Source organism: Scomber japonicus, chromosome 12 (assembly GCF_027409825.1).
Source record: "Scomber japonicus isolate fScoJap1 chromosome 12, fScoJap1.pri, whole genome shotgun sequence".
NCBI classification, from domain to species: Eukaryota; Metazoa; Chordata; class Actinopteri; order Scombriformes; family Scombridae; genus Scomber; species Scomber japonicus.
In genome coordinates this window covers 8000119-8019719 of record NC_070589.1, presented here as the reverse complement: position 1 = coordinate 8019719, position 19601 = coordinate 8000119, and the positions used below count along the sequence as shown (strand labels likewise).

At 38.7% G+C, this 19601-nt stretch overlaps 1 protein-coding gene across 1 annotated transcript in view; it reads right to left on the bottom strand.

Moving 5' to 3' along the window:
- The window catches only part of astn1 (astrotactin 1), a 389683-nt gene that overhangs the window by 33089 nt on the left and 336993 nt on the right, over positions 1 to 19601 (bottom strand). The window contains exons 18-20 of the mRNA XM_053329701.1: positions 12942 to 13219; positions 10883 to 11016; positions 10213 to 10364 (exon numbers count right to left, since the gene is read on the bottom strand). Of these exons, the coding sequence (XP_053185676.1) occupies positions 10213 to 10364; positions 10883 to 11016; positions 12942 to 13219 (564 nt within the window). The remainder of the gene's footprint in view (positions 1 to 10212; positions 10365 to 10882; positions 11017 to 12941; positions 13220 to 19601) is intronic.

The window sequence follows — 19601 nt, the reverse complement described above, 5'->3', positions numbered from 1 at the left end:
TCATCTAGACTGAGAATGCCTCAGGGTTAACGAGGTGGACCTGGAATGTGGTTAGGTAAAGGGACCTCTGGGCTGATGCTAGCCTTACCAAAACTGTACCATGAAAAGCATGGAACGTGTGGTTGAATGGGTGCTGGGAATAAAAGCTGTGTGTGGAAACTACATATAATATGTTTGAAGGGACCAACTGCTGATTGCTAAAACGGACAAAGTGCTGCACTCACTGCAGTAAAGAGAAAGCAGGTGGAGGTGGTCAAGCAGTGGCAGCTGGAAGGAAGTGACTGGTGCTAAGAGGAAGCTCGGTTTGGTTTAGGTTTGGGGTGAAGCACACATGTTCCGGTCAACCCCGTTGTCTGTATGTGTGATGTGGATAGGTGAGTAATGTGTTTATTGATTGGATTCTGTGTTCCACTGACCCTTGAGCAAACCTTGCCCTCGCTGGGTGATCAAAGCTGTTACATCACTGGATTGCTTACAGCTCAGGGGATGTTTGTTTTCACAGCGAGACTGGTCCAGCAGAGTAGTACCCTGACTTAAAGCAGACTTCCTATTCATGAAGCTTCCACACATCTGTTGGGGACCGTGCATATGCGTGTGTCTATGTGTGCGCTTACACTATGATCTCACCTTGTGTGCCTGAAGCTTGTTAAGGAAGAGATTACTGCACAAACAAGCTGTTGTCAGCTCCAGATCTAGCTGAGTCCTGGATGCTATAATCATCAGCTGTATGTATGTAGACTTGTCTAACATTACATAATCACAAACATGAAAAAAAATACACAAATGCAACTGTGCAGCTGTCAATGACTATATACTCTGTGTATAAACAACACAATCTTAAGGATGTTTTGTAGAAAACGTGGGGATATTCCGACATCTGTTTCTGATGAGCCTTCAGAGAAAGTAAAGGGCAGATATTCCTTCTTTTTTTTGTATCTTTGTGTTTCTTCCACAGATGATCAGTAGTGTCTGTTCAGATCTTTTCCCGTAAATGGATGCTCTGTTTTCACAGTCCTTCTGGAATTTATCATGCAGCCCATTTGGGGATTAAATTCAGGGAAGACATAATATTTCAGATATTGATGTAGCATCAAACAGTTTGCAAGAGCAGTGGCCCTAGTGTTAAAACAAATTATTTACATTGGGTTAAAATGCAAATCCTAGTGTCAACAGTTGGTTGATAGTTGATGAGAAGATTGCACCTTTTTTCCCCCCAGAATTGTAACATCAAAATGTAACATTTCGTGAGGAGACCACACCAGCTAGAGCTGAGGTGAGTAGCAGAGGAGTAGGAAAAGATACACAGAGGTAAAAGGAAAAATGTAAGTGGAAAAAAAATGATAAAAACAGAAACTATCTCTGGATGTAGTACAACCACCATCCACTCATCCATCGCATTTTCACAATTCCACATTTGGCCCTGATATTATACTATCATGCTCCTTTTACTGTCTGTGTTTAAAGACAAAAAGTTTGGAGAAAACCGGTGCAGATACTGTAAAAACAACATTAACAAACCACTGAAACATAGTAGATTCATTTGTCTTTAAGTTTAGGAAGGTTTATAGCTTTAATTTATGTTATACAGTATACACATTCTGAGTTTTATTACACTCACCACACCCACAGTAAGCGGTTAAGCCATGTATTTAGTAAAGTATAATTCAATGTTATATATAGGCCCTACTGTAAATCCATAATTGTAGAAACCAAGCACATACATTCTTGTTGATGGACTTCCCTTACTTATCTTGAATGGGGATTCCATTTGATCTAAATGACCACATTGCACAGTTACATCAATGCCTGTTAAAGTATCATGGTGTAAAGATATTGCAAGGCATCCATCATAACTCATAATTTATTATCCTATAAAATGTATTGTCATGGATATAGCCTTTATCCACTGAGCTGGGAGTTTCGCTCATTCATTTGCAATGAGAAAATGTTGCGCAACACCTCAAGGCTGTATACATCCGACTAGATTGATTGTATATCCTGTAATTTCTATCCAACAGCTGCTTTATCTGACCTATGGTTTACCCTTTCTTTATGCCATTGGGGGAAAAACAGAAAATTGAAGACAAGAGGATGATAATGAGAAAGGAGAAAAGGGAAAACAACGATGTGAAGAAAGAACATGTGGTAAAAAGAAAAGAGAGAAGAGGCCAGAGAAAGGGCAAACTCGAGGAAAGAAGGAGGAGGCAAGGATGAGAAAAGAGGAGGTGGTCAAAAACAGATTAAAAGAGATGAGATAAGAATTTGGGACGGGAGGGGAAGGGAGGGGGGGCAAAGTGACGGGAGAGGAGGAACAGTAGATTGAGAGGAAAGATGAGGAAGGGGTGAAGGAAAACAAAAAGGAAAGGCAAGCCAAGGGGAGATCTGTGGAGAATTGTACATCAGCTCATGTGAGACGGATTCTCTGAGATGACAGAAGACTGACGGCTAAAATCAAAACCACATAGCCCAGGCCGCTTTCCAGATCTTTCCATCTTTTTCAACCCTGCTCCTGTCTTTCTGTTTCCTTCTCTCATTCCCTTGCTCCTCTTCTCTTCGTGGTGGTCCTTTTCTCCTCTTCCTCTGTAACTCAACATAACATCCATGCCCAGTCATCTTTACCTTTGTGTTCACTTCAGGGTGAGTTCTTCAAAGTAATCAATCATCTGTGAAAGGCGAGGTGGGCTCTCACTAACATCATGCCTAGGTGGAAAGCTCCGATCGAACTCGTTGTGTGTGTGTGTTTTTCTATTTTGTAATGAAAATGAAGCAACCATAGCTGGATAACTTTCACTCAGTGTAATTAGAGCAGCGCCGGGCAATTTCACACATCGGAGAGTCCAAATGGCAGCAAGAGGGAGCTGTAAAAAGTTTTAACAACTTCAACACTCAGAAGTTATGGAATGTGATCTCAGCAAACTGCGTGATCCTCTGACATATACGTTATCTTCGTGGTGTCTGGTGGGTGTGAAGGAGGTGAAAGGGTTCAAATATATTTGGGCGTCAGGTTTTGTCTGAACGCAGCGCTCTCTTGTAGCTCTTTAGAAGAAAGTTTTGTGTTTTGTGTGTCATTTAAAGTGGGTGAAAAAGCTGAGATAGCCCAAAGCAAACATTTATTGACATTAATAGGGTCACATCTAGCACTCCGTCATCCGAAACCCATGGGAGGATGGACTCGTCTCTCTTGCAGCTATGCTACTGGGTCTTTCTTGAGTTCAGTCAGTAGTACAGTATCAGTCTGCACTGGCGCTGCTTCTAGCTGACTTTTGCACTGTATATTACAAAACTAACTGCCAGTAGAAGAAAATGGAACTATCACAACCTTTAAGATGCCCTTCAAACATCTAAAAATACTCTGTTTGGTTCATTAATATGTCTAAAAAAGCATAATTACCATGTGAAGATCATTAAAGTGAATATGTACATATTGTTCATTTCAAAAAAGTTTAATTTCTGGACACAAGATGTGTCTTACTTCACCGAAAAGTCAATTCCCAGTGTCTGTGCACTGGAGCCTTCAAGTTTCCACATCACACTTGTGTAAGCCTGCATACTAGACTGTGAATACCTTTCAAACTAGTTGTGATACTGCAAATCATGCTCATAGACCCATCCCTTAAAATTGTATTTTTAATGAGCACAGAAGAACAAAAAAAGATTTCTAGTGTCAAACTCTGCACATGCATCATTCCCCACACTGAAGCTCAAACATCCAACTGTAGGAACAAGAAGAAAAACATATTTTTGAGTGGAGGGCAGACTTTCAAGATATGCTAATCTTTCCTGCCAACAAGACAGCTATAAACACCAAACTGGTAACTGAAGAATATCAAAGAAAATGCTTGGAGGCTTTGGGCATGGATGCCTAAAACATGAATCCATGTATAAGTCTTCAAACTGTTGTAATTTGATATGGTGTCAATTACAACTGACAACATTTGAAAATGAATAATATGTATGTTGAATATGTATGTTCAGGTTTCAAAACTCAATACAAGCACAACATGTTAGCATTCTCTGCATACTTGGAACCTAAAAGGTGCCGTATGTCTTGGAGTCAAAAACCCAAATGCTTTGATGCTCTTCAACTTCTTCCAAAATGAAGAAACTCTTTACAGTCAAACCAACAGCATAACAACAAATATCTCTGTGAGTCCACAAAATCAAAACAGCTGCCCTGCACTTCAAACAGGCCTGAACTGATGTGGAGCCCTTACTTGCAGAGCAGGCTGGACTTTGACTCACCGCCAACATCAATGTTCTGTACCAGAAAGGTCTTTGTCTTTTGTGCTGATCTCTTACGAATTAGTACTAACTTCATCAAGAAAAAATACTCCAGGCATACTCCAGCACTGGGAATTAGTAGAGAATGACTGTGTGCAACATTGTTTGTAGGATACTAAAGTGATGTTGTTTGTTTGGTAGGGAAACAGCACTAAAATGTTTTGGGTAAGGATAAGGTATTGTGTGTGTATCCATAGCCTGATATATTGTCTTCCGCTGTTGTCCAAAACCCATTAAAAACACATGAGTGGAACATACCGCTTCACTGGGTGACATGTTCCTTCATTACCAAGAGTTAGGACATGTTAGTTTGTTTAGAAATGGCTCCAAAGACTAATAACAGCAATAACATTTTCCGTCTCAGGGGTAGGTCCTTGTATGGCCAGCTCTGCAAATGCGTAGGAACACTATTCCGTTAACTACCTGAATAAACGAGCTACAACCTCTGGACTTTTTGCTCTCGCTGGAAATATCTCAAAGAACTTCAGTAGGAGTTCAAGACTTTGTGATGTGTAGCACAGTTTTTGGACAACAGAGTGATGCCGATATTTCAGGCTTTGGATACAGGCACAATACTCGTAAGTAGGATTAGTTCATTGTTGGTTTGGCTCTGCACAAGCACATGTTGACAATAAGAAAAATCTAAGTAATCTCAGCCAACTTTTCAAGTAAAAAGAGATAGGCTTCTGAGTGCTACTCAACTCCAAAGACTAAATAGTACTGGATAATATTTGGCTTGGTTTTTATTAATCCAAGTTGGGGAAATTTTATAGATAAAGATTCAGTAGATTGAGTAGTAAAAGAAAGCGCCAACATCCTAAGGCAGATGTTAAAGTCAACTCAGCTTTTTTAACTGTGCAGTGTCATGCTTTTATTGTGGCAGAGAATGAATAAAAATGGGGCTTTTGGCAACAAACGAGAAAAGGTCTGAGAAATTCATCCACAGCCTCAGTTTTGCAGTGATAGATTTTACCTTCCAGGCAAGTTGCGTGTTTGTGAGTTCTGTTTGAAGCAGCTAATGAAGAGACTGGAGTTTGTTTTTCTAATGAGAACATACTGTAGCATAATATCTATGCCATCCTTTAAAGCCTGAGAAAGAGCTAGTGATTAGCTCTGTAAGTGACTGGAAACTCTCAAGAAATGATCCGAGCGAGAGAGGCTGAAGGGATAGTAAAGAAGTTCCCTTGTGTAAGAACGTCATCTCAGTTCGTTTAATGAAGATGGCTAAAGTGCAAGCATTGTCTCATTTATACAGTGCAACAGAACCAGTAAACTAGAAAAGCGCAGCATGACCATAATCCAGTCATGAATTTTCCTGTGCCACAGTTTCTGTGTTTCATGCAAGGTACCAATGCTAATTTCCATGAAAACGCTTTCAAGTTCCATGATAGTTACAATATCTTGTTAGACACGAGACCATTTGCTGTAAGGCTTTTTATCTGATTGTAATCTCCCTCACTATCTCTATCAACTACTAACTGATAACAACAAAGAGACATAGTGTAAGCAGGTTATTTTAGTAACGACTTCATCTGTACTTGAAATTGCTGCAGTTCCTGCTGAGTCACAAAGAAATTATGCTTTTTTTGGGTTTTTTTAAACATGTGTGATCATGATTAACGGTTTCCAAAAACTTTGATGTTGTACCAAAGTGCTATTCTGATGGCTGAAAGATAGACTTTGTGGGTTGATAAGAAGTTTGTTTGAACTTTAAGTCTAAGTAAACACTATATCTTGACAGTACAGCCGGACAGCAAAATGTTCTCCCAACCACAGAAAGTCATGCTGGATACTCCAGCATCTACTGTTTCCTTCTCCTCTGTTTATCACTCTGACAGCATAGATTAGGGAATGGGACAAACATTTGTTGTGTTACACTAAGGAACACAGCCGTAATAGTGAACTGACACAGGCGATTTGTTCAAAAGGTACATGAAGAAAATTTTCAGCTGTTCTCCTTGAGTCAGTGTACATTAGCAAAACGGTACCACTGTCATTGCACTATTTCCATTTCTCTTCTCCAATTTCACACAGAAGAAATACAAGAAAAATAAAGGGACTGTGACAATGAATAAACCTAGAGGACCGACCAGGCAAAATGGGCAAATATCCCACTGCATCAAATGTCCAGGGGCTGCAAAAGCTGAAGGTTTGATTGAAACTTTTGGATAAATATGTGATACGCACTAATAAAATACAAGTTGACCGGACATAATGAAATTAATTATTATTAATATAGATTATTAATTAATCTTGAAATAAAAAATGTTTAGAAAATGTTTGATATATGTTTTTATTTATTTGAGTTGCATCACACTTGTGGCAGCCCCTTAAATGTATTATTAGTAAGGGGTTTTCAGTATATACACTTCACTGTCACTGTAGCCTATAGGCTGAGGATTTGGTGTAACGTCAGTGTATCTCAGTTGTTCAGGGGATAAATCCACCATGCCTACTTCAGACTTGTCTGTTAAATGTGTGGATGATCAAAAAACACAATTCCAATCGGCTTCATGACAGCCTTTGGTGGTGTCTTTACTGCTTTGTCCCTCCAGCAAAGAAATATTTTAAATTTTACATCAGAGTTATATTCGGTGATGTTTCCAGAAACACACATCTCCACAGCCTTAATAGGCAAAAGACAGCCGTGCCTTGGCAGTACGTTTAAAAATACTTTGAAGCACAGAGAATGCCCTGTGATCATGATTTAACATGTTTATATGCTTTTGGATTACGAATCTTTGAAAAATACACTGTGCCGCTTGAAAGGCGAGAGGGGAGGAGAGAGAGAGACGGCCGCCTCGCCTTCTTTAATGTAAAATTTATAGAGTTTACACAGTAAAACTGACATTGCATATTTTGGTCCTTGCTTATAGAGTTAAGTAAGTGTTAAATGAAGTGTTTATTTGTAAAAAACAATAAATGCCATCTGTTTAAAAAAAAAGAAAAGAACTGACCATCATGAGTTATTCCTAACACATTGTGAACCTTAAATACAGTGTGTTTAGTTACGAAAGCGTGACATTGCAAGCTGTGAATATTAAACACCAGCGCTGGTCTTGAATTGAAGCAGATAAATCAGTGCATAGTATTCAGGTCAGGTGACGCAATAAGGTAGCAATTATGTTCAGCCAAAAGACTGTGCCAGCTCCCCAAAATTGAACCCAAAATATCTCAATCGCCCCCTAGTGGCTGGTTGCAGTAAAGGCCACAAGTCCTGCTTACTCCATGTTAGAGGATGGGACATCAAATACTTTCCCCCCAAAAACGGTTTCTGTTATTTTAGGTAGTTTTTCATTAATATATGTTCAAGTGTTCATTATTAAATAGTAATAGTTAGTAGCTGTTTATAATTTTTAAATTGTTGTTTCATTAAATAAAAATCTTGGTGTGATGTCATGAATGAAAGCTGCTCTCAAATATCTGTCAGATGCTGCAGATGAGCTGAGAGACTGCAGCAGTTTCTGATGGAAGACACTAATGTACTTTTTCATTTGTGATTCACTACCAGCTGCAGCTGGCAGTTTTGGCTCTTGGCTTCTGGGTTCACTCGGGTCTCGGCAGCGACACAGGGGATGTGTCCCATGGGCAGTCACCCCCCCCCCCCACCCCCCCGACTCTACTGTGCAGGCTCTGGTTGCAAATTTAGTCACACAAGCAAGATGACAACCCCAGAAAACATTATATTTTGGCTTCAATTTTGCACAGCAGTAGAAAGTGGAGATGTGTCGTTCATCTTTAAATACAGTCGATGGTTCAGCTGGAGATGTGCTGTCTGAAAGTCAAAGTGTAACCCTGACTTTAAGTCATCTTTAAAGATGAATAATTTGGATGAGCCCATGCTTTTATCTCTTCAGGGCATAAAAAGAAAGAAGTAAGTAAAACAGAGTTACACTGAAACATTGAATACTGTGAAATATTTTAAAAAATGAGATACTTAGTCACACTGAATATGGTGACATACTGAATACTGAGTATCACCACTGTGGTAGCTCTTCAAAAAAACTGTGGTCTTTAATGACACCACAATGTTGCAATTTTCAGCACTTGTTGTGCCAACTTGTTTTATGTAAAAGACAACAAAAAACACAAAACCGACTGTTGGAATTATTTGTTTTTGCCAAAAAACCCTAAAAGTTTGAAAAAAATAAAGTTCAACTTTGTAAGTAATAACTACTTTGCCTGCACAATAAAAACATGATTTATGCAAATGTATAAAAATGGAGGTATCTGTTTTTGCAAATGAACTATTTTTGAGTCTGCCATTGAGGGTTTGAAATACTGACTTACATAAATAATTCTTCAGTCAGGCTCCAACTTTTTTTTGCAGAAAATGAAATCCCTCACAGCTATGACAAACCATTACTGCTAAACCCATAGCTCATATTCACTAATAGCACTAATAAAGAAAATGCTCTCCTGCTTTCCTCTCCCCTCTGAATTCACCGCATTGATTAATGATCCTCAATGTTCCGACTAATACAGTTTATTCTCTCATTAAGCTACAAACAAACTTTGGTTCACACAGGGAACTCTAACAGTCTCCATTATGGATTGGGTCATTACTGCTAAAATAAACTGCCCCTGTTTTGCCAGCTTCCACTCATATAGGTCCAGCCAAATAAGAAGTGTTCTCTGTTATGGATGAAAAGGATCCACACACTCCTGCTGCTCCTGTAGCTGCTCATATGATTCTCTCCTTTTAGTGAAAACATGAGGGAAAACATGCTTTCATAAGCAAATCACTGAATCCATATGGATTAAACAGTGAAAACACTTAAATTAAGAAAAGCTGCTTGGGAAAAGGCCATTTCACTGAAGGAAACTTTTACTGGAAAGGTTTGATGATGAAAGTTTTCGTGATGATTCTGATTACATTTGTGGATATATTGCCAATCACGTTGTCAGACTGATATTCTGTGCAAATGATGTCAACAATTAGGCTATAGTAGTATATTTGATAGCAATGTTCATATAAATACAACGGACATGCCTAATAATTTTGTGAAATAAAATCTTTTGTTTATGAGCACGGGGGGAAGTAAAAAAAATAAGTCTAATCAACAAACTAAATACTGTAAATGAATACTCCATAACTCTAATACTGTTACTGCTGTACACCATCTAGTGGAGGCTTTAAAAATTACAACTAAAATAGGCCTAAAAAAATGTTGAAAGTATGACTGTTTGAAAAGATAATGCATATTTATATACAAGATGATCAGTGCTTGTAGAAATACATTATGCTTGAATCAGATTGACCATTAAGTATTTTGAGTTTATTTATTATTTATTGACTTTTATGTTTTTTGAAGTAGAACTTTTCCCAAACATGATTCTATGTAGTAAGTGCTTGGTGTAAACTGTAGACCTACATTTTTACAAAATCCCTTATTTATCACCTTCGGACCAGGATTCCTTCCAGGGGGTAGACTAGATAAAACAAATAAGGCCTTTGTGGCCACATGGTGCTGACAAATTGGGGCATTTATAGTCTGCGCCAGCACAAATAATGAACACTGGCCAACAGCTGCCCATACAAACCGAGGCCAAGTGACTTACTCATCATTACCCATCTCAAAGTGGTACACAAAACATCAACTGTCCCTCTTGCCAGTTCAGTAACCATTGGAAACACAGGGAGTGAGGTGGAAGAACTGAACTATACTAATGCAAGAGACTTACACTTGCACTTGGTTACTGTGAGAGCCAGAGGGTGGGTGGTAAAGCTTTGTATCTATAAAAGTGTAATAGAACAGTCCAGAATATTAATAACTCATACTTAACTTTCTGGAGCTACATGTCTCACCATTAAAACTGGAATTACTGCTTTTCTGGCAACACTAGCCCATTTCACAATTTCCAAACTGTTGAGCCTTGTTAAAAGTCATTGGCCAAACTCTTGATGTGGGCAGGTCTGGATGGAGGTACCTGTCTCAACTTTGGAGTGGTCGGTCCTCTCTGTCACCTTCTCCTGGCTGATGAGGTAATCAACGATCCGCACGCCGATTGGGGACTCGGTGTGGTTCCACTCCATGATGACCAATGAGCTGCTGGGCTCGTAGCTGTAAGACAGTTTCAGCCTGGCAACAGAGTGACAGAGATGCAAAATCATGCCACTGAGTGAAAAATCTTATCAGCAAACTGGTCCCATTACTGTAATTGACAGCTGCTGACATTATAGCTCCTGTTCAACAAAACTGCAACCCGGTGAAAACACATTATGCAATGTCACAGACACTCTTGTCAACAGGAAATATAACCATTTATACCCTAATGTCTAAGTTGACTTACTCTTGAGCAGTTGTCTGCAGCTGTATGGCATCAAGATGATTTGTACAGAGTTTTCATGGCAACCAATCAATACAGTAACTCATTTCATTGATTAGCACACCCCAAACAGACAGGAGAGATAAATCAATGACTGCTGTAATGTTTGGTTGCAATGAAATTCTGCGTACACATGGAACCTGATGGCACATTACACAGGAATGCTGCAGCAGGAGATAGAGCTCTGCCAGTAAAATGATGGATGGTACTAACCACAGTCCATCTGAGAGTAATGTGCTTGGAGAAGGTAATATTATTCTAAGTTACTTACATAGGTTGAGGAAGCGGGGCACAGGTGGGCAGTCCATCTGTGCCAAAAGCACTGGAATCACACCGACACCAGTCATCAATAACATCTCCCTTCCCTGAACACCATAACATGCTCATCATCGCCTCCTGAAGAGCCTGTAGAGAGAGAAAGTTACAAACACCAGCCAAAATTCAAACAACATATCATTTTGGAACATAGATTATGTAAACAGTATTGTATTGTCACATCATTTTACAGTCATTCATTACAGTTTTTTCATTCAATATTGATGTTATTATCATTGTAAGCTGTATTTTGTTTTAGTGGGTTGAGGTACAGCTAATTGCTTTATATACTATTATGGTTTAATCTATAATAATCATATGTGATAAAGTGATCTTGTGTTTTGGATATTAAATCTAATCTGAAACGTAACTAGTAACTATGCATACAGCAGCTACATTTCAAGTTGAAATATAAAATGAAATGAAATGAAATATTTAAGTTAAGTAGAAGTACCTCGAAACTTGAATAGATTTACTTACTGTCCAACAAAGCACAACATTAGATTATAAAATGTGTCTGTAGCAGAACAAACTACCTGACTGTCTGACAGACTTACTTTACTACTTATGCCATGTGATGTAAGCGTCCACAGTAAGCTAGATATCAGTCAACCTGTGGTGAGTGATGCTAGCATTAGCAGCTAATGCTACTTTCAAAGCACGCCTCAAAACTCTTTCGGGTTGGAAGCAATAACCTGAAGCTATGAGCTATTTCATTTATGATTAAATGAGCCCATAAAGCATTATTAAAAGATCACAATTACTTTAAATCAATGTTTATGACACTGACATGGAAACTGATGTTAATACCTAGCTACACAGTTAGCAGCATTTTATTAAAAAACAAAACATAAAAACATCCTTCTTAGGAACTGAGCTAAAAGTTTTTTATTCAGTATTTCCAATAAAAAATAATTGAATAATGATGTTTTTCTATTAGGTATTAAAAACAAATACATCATTATTCTTTAATAAGAAAGAAATATCAAATCATTGTATTGTATAGTCACATTCAAATGTATTGTTTTTGTATCAGATCACTGAATATGCATCTAGATATGTGTTGAATTGTCAAAGACAGATATACACCTGTAATTCTTATGTACTAATCTTTACAATTATTTTATCACAATTTTTACGACTTCTGTTTTTTTTTGCTTTTGTACTTATTATTTATTGTTCATTATTATTTTTTATCGATGTAGTCGTGGGACTAATAAAGGAATATTTTATCTTATCTAATAATGATACTGACTCTACAAAGTCTAAAATCTACATTCATCCAAAAGTTAGTCTGTGCATTGCATCTTCACCAGCAGCTGCACAGTCTTTAGTCAATAACATCAGCTGTATTCATCTGAAAGCCTGGGGGTGGATGGCACCATATCGACCTTTGTTCCTGCTGGAGGAGTAGAGGCAGTATCGACCTACAGTGTCAATATGTAGTCAAATAAGTCACAGCACAGTGTGGCAGATTATGGCACAGCATGCTGCCATCTGTGTAAGGCATGATAACCCACAAGGTACTCTGTCTCTGTCATGTGTTTCATAATGAGGCTGTGGGGTTTTCAGGCCTGATGGATCACCTACATACAGTCACAAACACATTGAGTTAAATTACAAGACACCATGTACTGACTGGTTTAATGATCACACACACACACACCCATATTCATAGCTGGATTCATTTTCTTTGTATTAGTAGTTGCAGTGCTTGTACATTAGGCTAGCTTAGATGAGAAAATGATGGAAAAGTTTACTTTCTCCAGATCAAAGTAAAGCTTAGATTTTACTGAACAAAGGATAACAAGGACATTGGACAACGAATGGTTCTTTTAACCATTCATTGAAGAGGTAAGTGAGATAATCCAGTTGAGGAAGATGAGAGAAGGTGCAGCCACCAATTTTCTAGATGTAACAGAAAATGATATAATGGGTGCTGATAGAAATTGGTGCTTTCAGACACTAGACAGTCCTAGATAGTTACTGTGTGTACCTTAAGGACAAAAACACACCTGGTATGTCTCATTGTTGGAAACCAATTCATAGATGGGTGCTGCCTTGGTGATCTGAAGCAGGACAGGTTCGGACTGCTGCCGCCCTTGTGCTGCCCTAGGACTCATGTGACAGAGGTGGCAGGAACGAGGGCACTGGCCCTGGCTGGAGCAGTCCATGCGTACTCCGGCTGCCATACGCTTAGCACCCGTGTCTAGCAGACTGGCAATGTATGCAGGATAGGTCAGTGTCCTGGGCTCCTTGTCACGCTCCTCTGACTCCTCCGAAGGCGAGTTACCTGTATGAACAGATGATAGGAAATTTGTTAATTGGCTTATTATTTAAACAAAGAAATAAATAAATAAAAAAGGAAGTCTAAAAAGTTATTATTTATTCATGTAATTCATGTTTCATTCATGATTAATGTTTATTCATATTACTGATATTCATACAAACTAGATAGCTGGCAAGGTCACATGATCCTCGTAATGAGACAAGTGGATGTGGGAATGAAAACACTGAACTGAGAGAATATTTCCTTCCTTTGTAGCAGCATCGAAAAACTACAAAGCATTAATGTTTTCCCACATTCCCATATCTCACTTTAGGAGACTTTTTTCAGCTTTCCTACATCACAGCCAGAATAAAAGAGGAGCAGTACAAATATTTTTGCCACAGTTACTGCTACAAAGAGTTTGATGATCCCTCTAGCGCAGAAGGTGAACAGGGGGAAGAGGGAAATCTGTATTTATCAATGAAATGTTTACATTGTATTATTCTTACAATTACTGATATAATAGGCTGCTGTTGACCTTAAGAATTGCCAAGATTATGAAGTTTGATGAGATGCCACAAAACATGACCGACAGAGAAAGATGTAGAAACCAAGAGAGTCAAGAGTAGTCTCCACCTTGTTCAAACAGTAATAATAGTTTGAAGTTATTAATCCAAATAGTACAAAAGCACTTTATAGTCCACTCATGCAGTTAGCTCAGTTACATGTTTATTTAAAGTAAGTGTTATCTAATGAACAACTATGAGCAGCACTGAATTTTGAGAGACCTTGGTATGGTGTGGTTACCATGGACCATTGGAGGGCATCTGTTGCCTGACCAAAACGTTGTGTCTCTAATTAAGTAAGTACTGAAGGTATGCAGGAATTCAATCTTGGTTAGGTTTAAGGAAAGCTGGTAGTCTGGGTTAAAATAACTACTTCACCGTCATGGTTATATGGTTGACATTGGGGTGTGATTGTGGGTATGATTTAAAACTAGAAATGTTGACTCATTGTTGGAAATGAGGAAACAAACTGCAATCTCAGCGATCAGAAAAAGTTCTGATTTTTGAAAGTTTGTTCCTGAGTTTGATTCAGATTTAGGCTGTTAGGCTTTTCTGGGGGCAGAGCACTTCCTGGTTTCACTGTCTTAGTTTCACCAGGTTGCATCCTCTATTGTTGCTTTGTTGTGAAATTATGAAAGTTGCGGGATTGTTCACTAAAAACCTATAAAGAGAGACTGAACTAAGCAAGTTGGTTGACATGTATGTTTGAAACTTTGTTTCTGAATTGATTCAGAGCCATTGTCAGGTTTTTTTTGGGTTGAACCTGGTGTGTCAACCTTTGTGCACCAGCCCCAAGACCTTTGAGTCTAACTGTGTGAGTCCACCAGACAGGGACGCTGACTAGATATTCCTTTTTTCTCTTGTATAGCCTGCCTCACTCACCATCTGCTACACAGACATCCCTATCATCCACAAACCCCCATCTGTTGCAGACAATGCAATTCTAAGAATCTCTACGCACTTACAAAAGCCTCTTCTATTCACACCTATTATTTGCCTATGGAATTGCCATGTCGCCTGTAAATAATATGTAATTTATCCAACAACTTGTTAATCTGTCAGACATTCAGGTGCTGACCAACTCAGTTTGCTTTGGTGAATAAGTTGCTACTTTTCTGCATTTTGCCTCTGAGTCAGTTTGGTTTGACACAGGAAAAATGTCAAGTGACCCAAAATGTATCAACAAAAGCCATGCAGGAGCTGTCACTCTGTTCATTGGTCAAAAATCTGGAGAATGGAGTAGAGTGGACTGGCAGCATTGGCATCTCTGTATGGTTGCAGTTATCATCTGGGCCATATACCAAGCCATAATATGTGAACAAAATAACATACTTGAACACAAGTCAAGGCAATAAATAGCAAACACTTTGTTATTTCACATTATTTGAAGGTGTGCTGCCTCCAGTCAGCTGAGTAGGAGAAGGCTAAATATTTTGTCAGCGTTCCAGGTCAACCTTCAATTCATGTTTAAAATACAAGCTCTTCCTCAGCCCAGCATAATGCATAGCGCATCTGTTTACAGGAGCTGGTTTAATATCAAATGTGCAATGTTTCCTGCAGTTGGGTCACATTGATACCACAAATTAACTATACCAAAGTTTCTAACTGGACTGAAACCACCTCTTCAACAAGGTCTAAGAGCAATTGTTTTGGACTGTTTGGTTCATACCTGCCCAAATGAACCACACCAAGGGGGTAAATGCATTTAAGTTTGATTGAATTGAACTAAACACGGCAGTTGTGCAAACGCCCTAATGCTCATGTGTAACATACACACATGTGTTTTCTGGGCAAAAACAACACACCATTGATTCAAAAGGAACCAGATCTCCATGTTTTGTATGCACCAGATTCCTGAAAAATTGCAAAAGTTTGTTAGGAATAATTTTTGTATTAAGTACGTATGTGAATGTCAATTATGCCTCATAAAATGTTCTTTTGTTTCAGACAGAGTGGGATTTCTGCTTATAGGCGGCAGCTGTGGTGACTGTGGCTGCCTTAGGAGGTAGAGCGGGTCGTTCACTAATCTGAAGGTCAGTGGTTTCTATAGTCTGCATGTCTACGTGTCCTTGGGCAAGATACTAAACCCCAAATTTCAACCTATGGCTGCGCCATTCGTGTGTGTTTGTGTGTATGGGAGAATAAAGAAACATAGTTTCATGCTTTGAACAGGAAGTGCTATATTGCTCCTGATGAGCAGGTTGGCACCTTGCATGGTAGACTCTGCCATCAGTGTTTGAAAGTGTGTGTGAATGGGTGAATGTTGGCATGTACTGTAAGGCGCTGGTGCATGTCCATGACTGGTCTATAAGACTAGAAAGATACTATATGCAGTTCATTTATTTTTCTTTTTAAAAACGAGTGCATTTTTCAGTTGACTCGGCTGTGGGCAGACAGGCGATTTAAAAGCTCAAACACCAATTAGGGAATAGGTTTGTTGCACGGGCCTTTGATGGAATACAGTACAGGTTTATAGGCCATGGGATTATAGGAAAGAATGCATGTGCATGCTCAGGGGCCTGCACACATGCACTATAATGACTGCAAAGCCAATTCTTCCTTACAGGTCTAATGCTAATGCACCTTGTGCTAATGCATTTACTTTTAATGTTACTACTTTTAATGTAACTTGTGATTTGATTTTCCTCTGCTTACTCAATTTTCTTTTAATTCAGTGTAACAGATGTACTGTGTGTCTAGATAATTGTATATTACTGAATTTCCTTTTAGTATCAGCTCTGTCTCTCTTACTTCTACTGTAGTTTCACAACAGCTCACTATTTCTAGGAGCAAACATTTGCAATACTGCATGTCATTGCTTCCACTTCACAATCTATGAAGACAAACAATAATTTATTTGTCTTGTTTAGACAATTACTAAACAGAACAACTAAGTAATCAAATATAAAAGCCAGTTAGAGAGCGTCTCGTGTTTGGATGTGTGCGTGAATGTACATATTTGTTTATTGTATATGTGTGTGTGTGTACTTGATTGTGGGTGACTTGTCACTAAAAAGAGATTAAGAATGTAAGTGTAGATATAACAATATTCAGGGCCTGCTTTTGTGTGGGTGTGTTGGTAATTAAATCTTGTTGATTATACCTCATATCCCACACATTTTAAAACTACAAACACTTTGCTTCGCTCAAGCTGACACCTATCGAGTCATTAAAATCTTTATCAGTTTTCCAAGTAATTTCATGATTGACAAGTTACAGAAAGTTTATTTCAGCTGAATAAAGGCAGATTGTATTTCTGTTCAGGCAAGTAAGAGAAACACTCAAGAAAAAAAACAATGTCATTCTTAAGATATTCAGTTTATTTGTTTACTGAGGCCAGTGTGAAAAAGGGCTATTTGGGTCCTTGATCATTGCAAATTAATTCTCTGGGTATATTAACCTTATGCATCGATTCCCAAGGTGGGGACCCTAACCCCCATAGGGGTCACCAAAGCTTTACATGGGATTGCAAAGCCCTTTTGATTTTAATGGGTGTGAGAAAGAGAATGTTGTGTTGTTATGTCTCAGTATATTGTTCATTTTTGTGAAGAAAACAAATACATTTTAGTCTTAAAGTTGATATCGTTAACTTTTCAGGGGGAAAAGAAAACTAAAGTCTTGCAAGGATAAAAATGTATATGTGTGGACAGAAGCATAAGCCATATTCACAGAGCCTTCCCTCTCTGCAAACCTAATGTAGCAAGTCAGTTAAATAGCTTCATCCTGTATTACAAAAGTAAAACAGCCAAAGAGCTACTGGAACAATGGCCAATTGTCAGGGAGAAGAGAACACTTAATGTGTCAAAAAGAAGCCTTTTAGGTATGTATGATACAAATTTACATTGTATAAAAAAGGTCCAAAAGATGTAACTCTGATGAGGGTCGTCAGTTTTGGTAAGATAAGGGACCCTTGAGGAAAGAAGTTACGAACCACTTACCTAAATCATCAATGGTTACCAACTAATATCACTATGTGCATCATTTTTATTTGATTACACTATCTTTCAATATCATGGCATAAGTTGTTTTTTTTTGTCTTTTTTTGATACTAATACTGGGGGGCACCAAAGGCATGCATGTTACAATCCTACACATAGTGGCTTTAATGTTGGAAAATCAGCTTGGCCAAACCTAATAAACAGAAAAGGATACCCATTTAAGCATTCCTCACCTAACCCAGCTACCAATGACGACCAGTGCCAAAGTACCAAAGAAACAAAACAGGGGCTCACGTTTGAATGCTGCCGAGACAGAGAAAGAATGAACCCAAATGAATAGCTGTGTGTGTGTGTGTACAGGTGTGTATCTATGTATACGTCCCACAGAACATTTCAAGTCCAATACCATTACTCACTTGTAATTCCCTTGCTCAGTGTGGCTGCCTGTGCATGCATTTTGAGTGTTTGTATCTATGACAATGTTATCATGCTGCTTTGAGACCTTGTGATTAGGTCGCTGAGACCAATTGGCAGATAAGCCCTTACCAATTAGAGGGAGGTGTAGGGAAATGAGGTCTGATAGAGGGGGCAATCACATCAGGGGAGAACGACATCAAACTCTGGATGGTCACACATCTTTACTTCTGAGTGGTCTTGTGTGTGTGTGTGTATACCAGGTATTCCTTATGTTGTGGGGACATCAAACTTTTTACACATGTCATGTTACAGGAATTCGCCTCCCTTATGGTGACAAAAAGCAAATCCATTTATTGTAAATCATTAATTTTAGGGTGAAGACGTATTTTAAAGTTAAGGTTAGTTTAGGGTTATGTTAAGATTAGGGTAAGGGGTGTTATTAAGAAAGTAGTGGCTATAGTTAGGAAAAGTCCCAACAAAATGAATGTAAGTCAGTGTAATGTCCTCTGAAGTGATGGAAACATGACTGTGTGTTTGAGTGCAAAACACCCACAGTAGAGGCACTCTGCAGGCCCTGACTCTACCTGACCAATCAAAGGCAATAAAGAAGAAGATTAGGCTTTTGTTTGTAGTGTGTTTAAGTGGGTGGGTAGAAGTAAATCAATAGGAAATAGAGAGATAAAGGGAAAAAAACAACCAGTACTTTGAGAAAAGTGAATTGCAGACCCCTGTTGTGCAAGTGCACATATACAAGTCCACCCACACACCTGCGTACTTGATTGCTCCCAAAGATGTCAAGGTCCTCGCACTCCTGACCAGCCAAACTAGAATCTATCCTTGTCAAACTGGCTCACTTCCCACTAATCAGCTCTCATCATTCTATCTTCACTTGCCACCTCCTGGCAGATGGAAATTAAATGTGGCAGTTACATTAGGACAGCTGGGAGCCTTTTAGAGCAAAGTAGATTGGCAATGATTAGTTCAGTTTAGTTTTTGGTTTAGTTCAGCAGCGTTCAGTGTCAGCTGGAACCACGGGGGAATATTAAAATGGACGAGCAGCCCTGCCTGAGGACTCTTGATGACAGTAGATTGTCACACAAGTTCCACTTCACAAATTTATAGTTTAGTGGGTAAGTATATAATATAGACAGAACAGTACAGTATGTACAGATATAGTGTTGACTTAAAGGAAGACTGCATGACTTTGAATAGCTGAAGAAAGAGCACTGTTTTTGTCTTGAATGTAAAGCAGTGCGTACACACTGATCTTAAGCCACAATATGTATTCAAATAGAATAGTTGCAATCTGTGTCAGATCTTTGTCAGGTCAAAGTGTTTGAAAATAGCACAAGCATTTATGTCTCTTACAAATGAGACTTTGAACTCAGAAATATAACACACATAGCACAGTTCAATACTCTCAGAGGGTTTGCTGCCCTAGCTTTACTCAATTTGGTATGACAGTCATTTATAGTAGCTGACGTT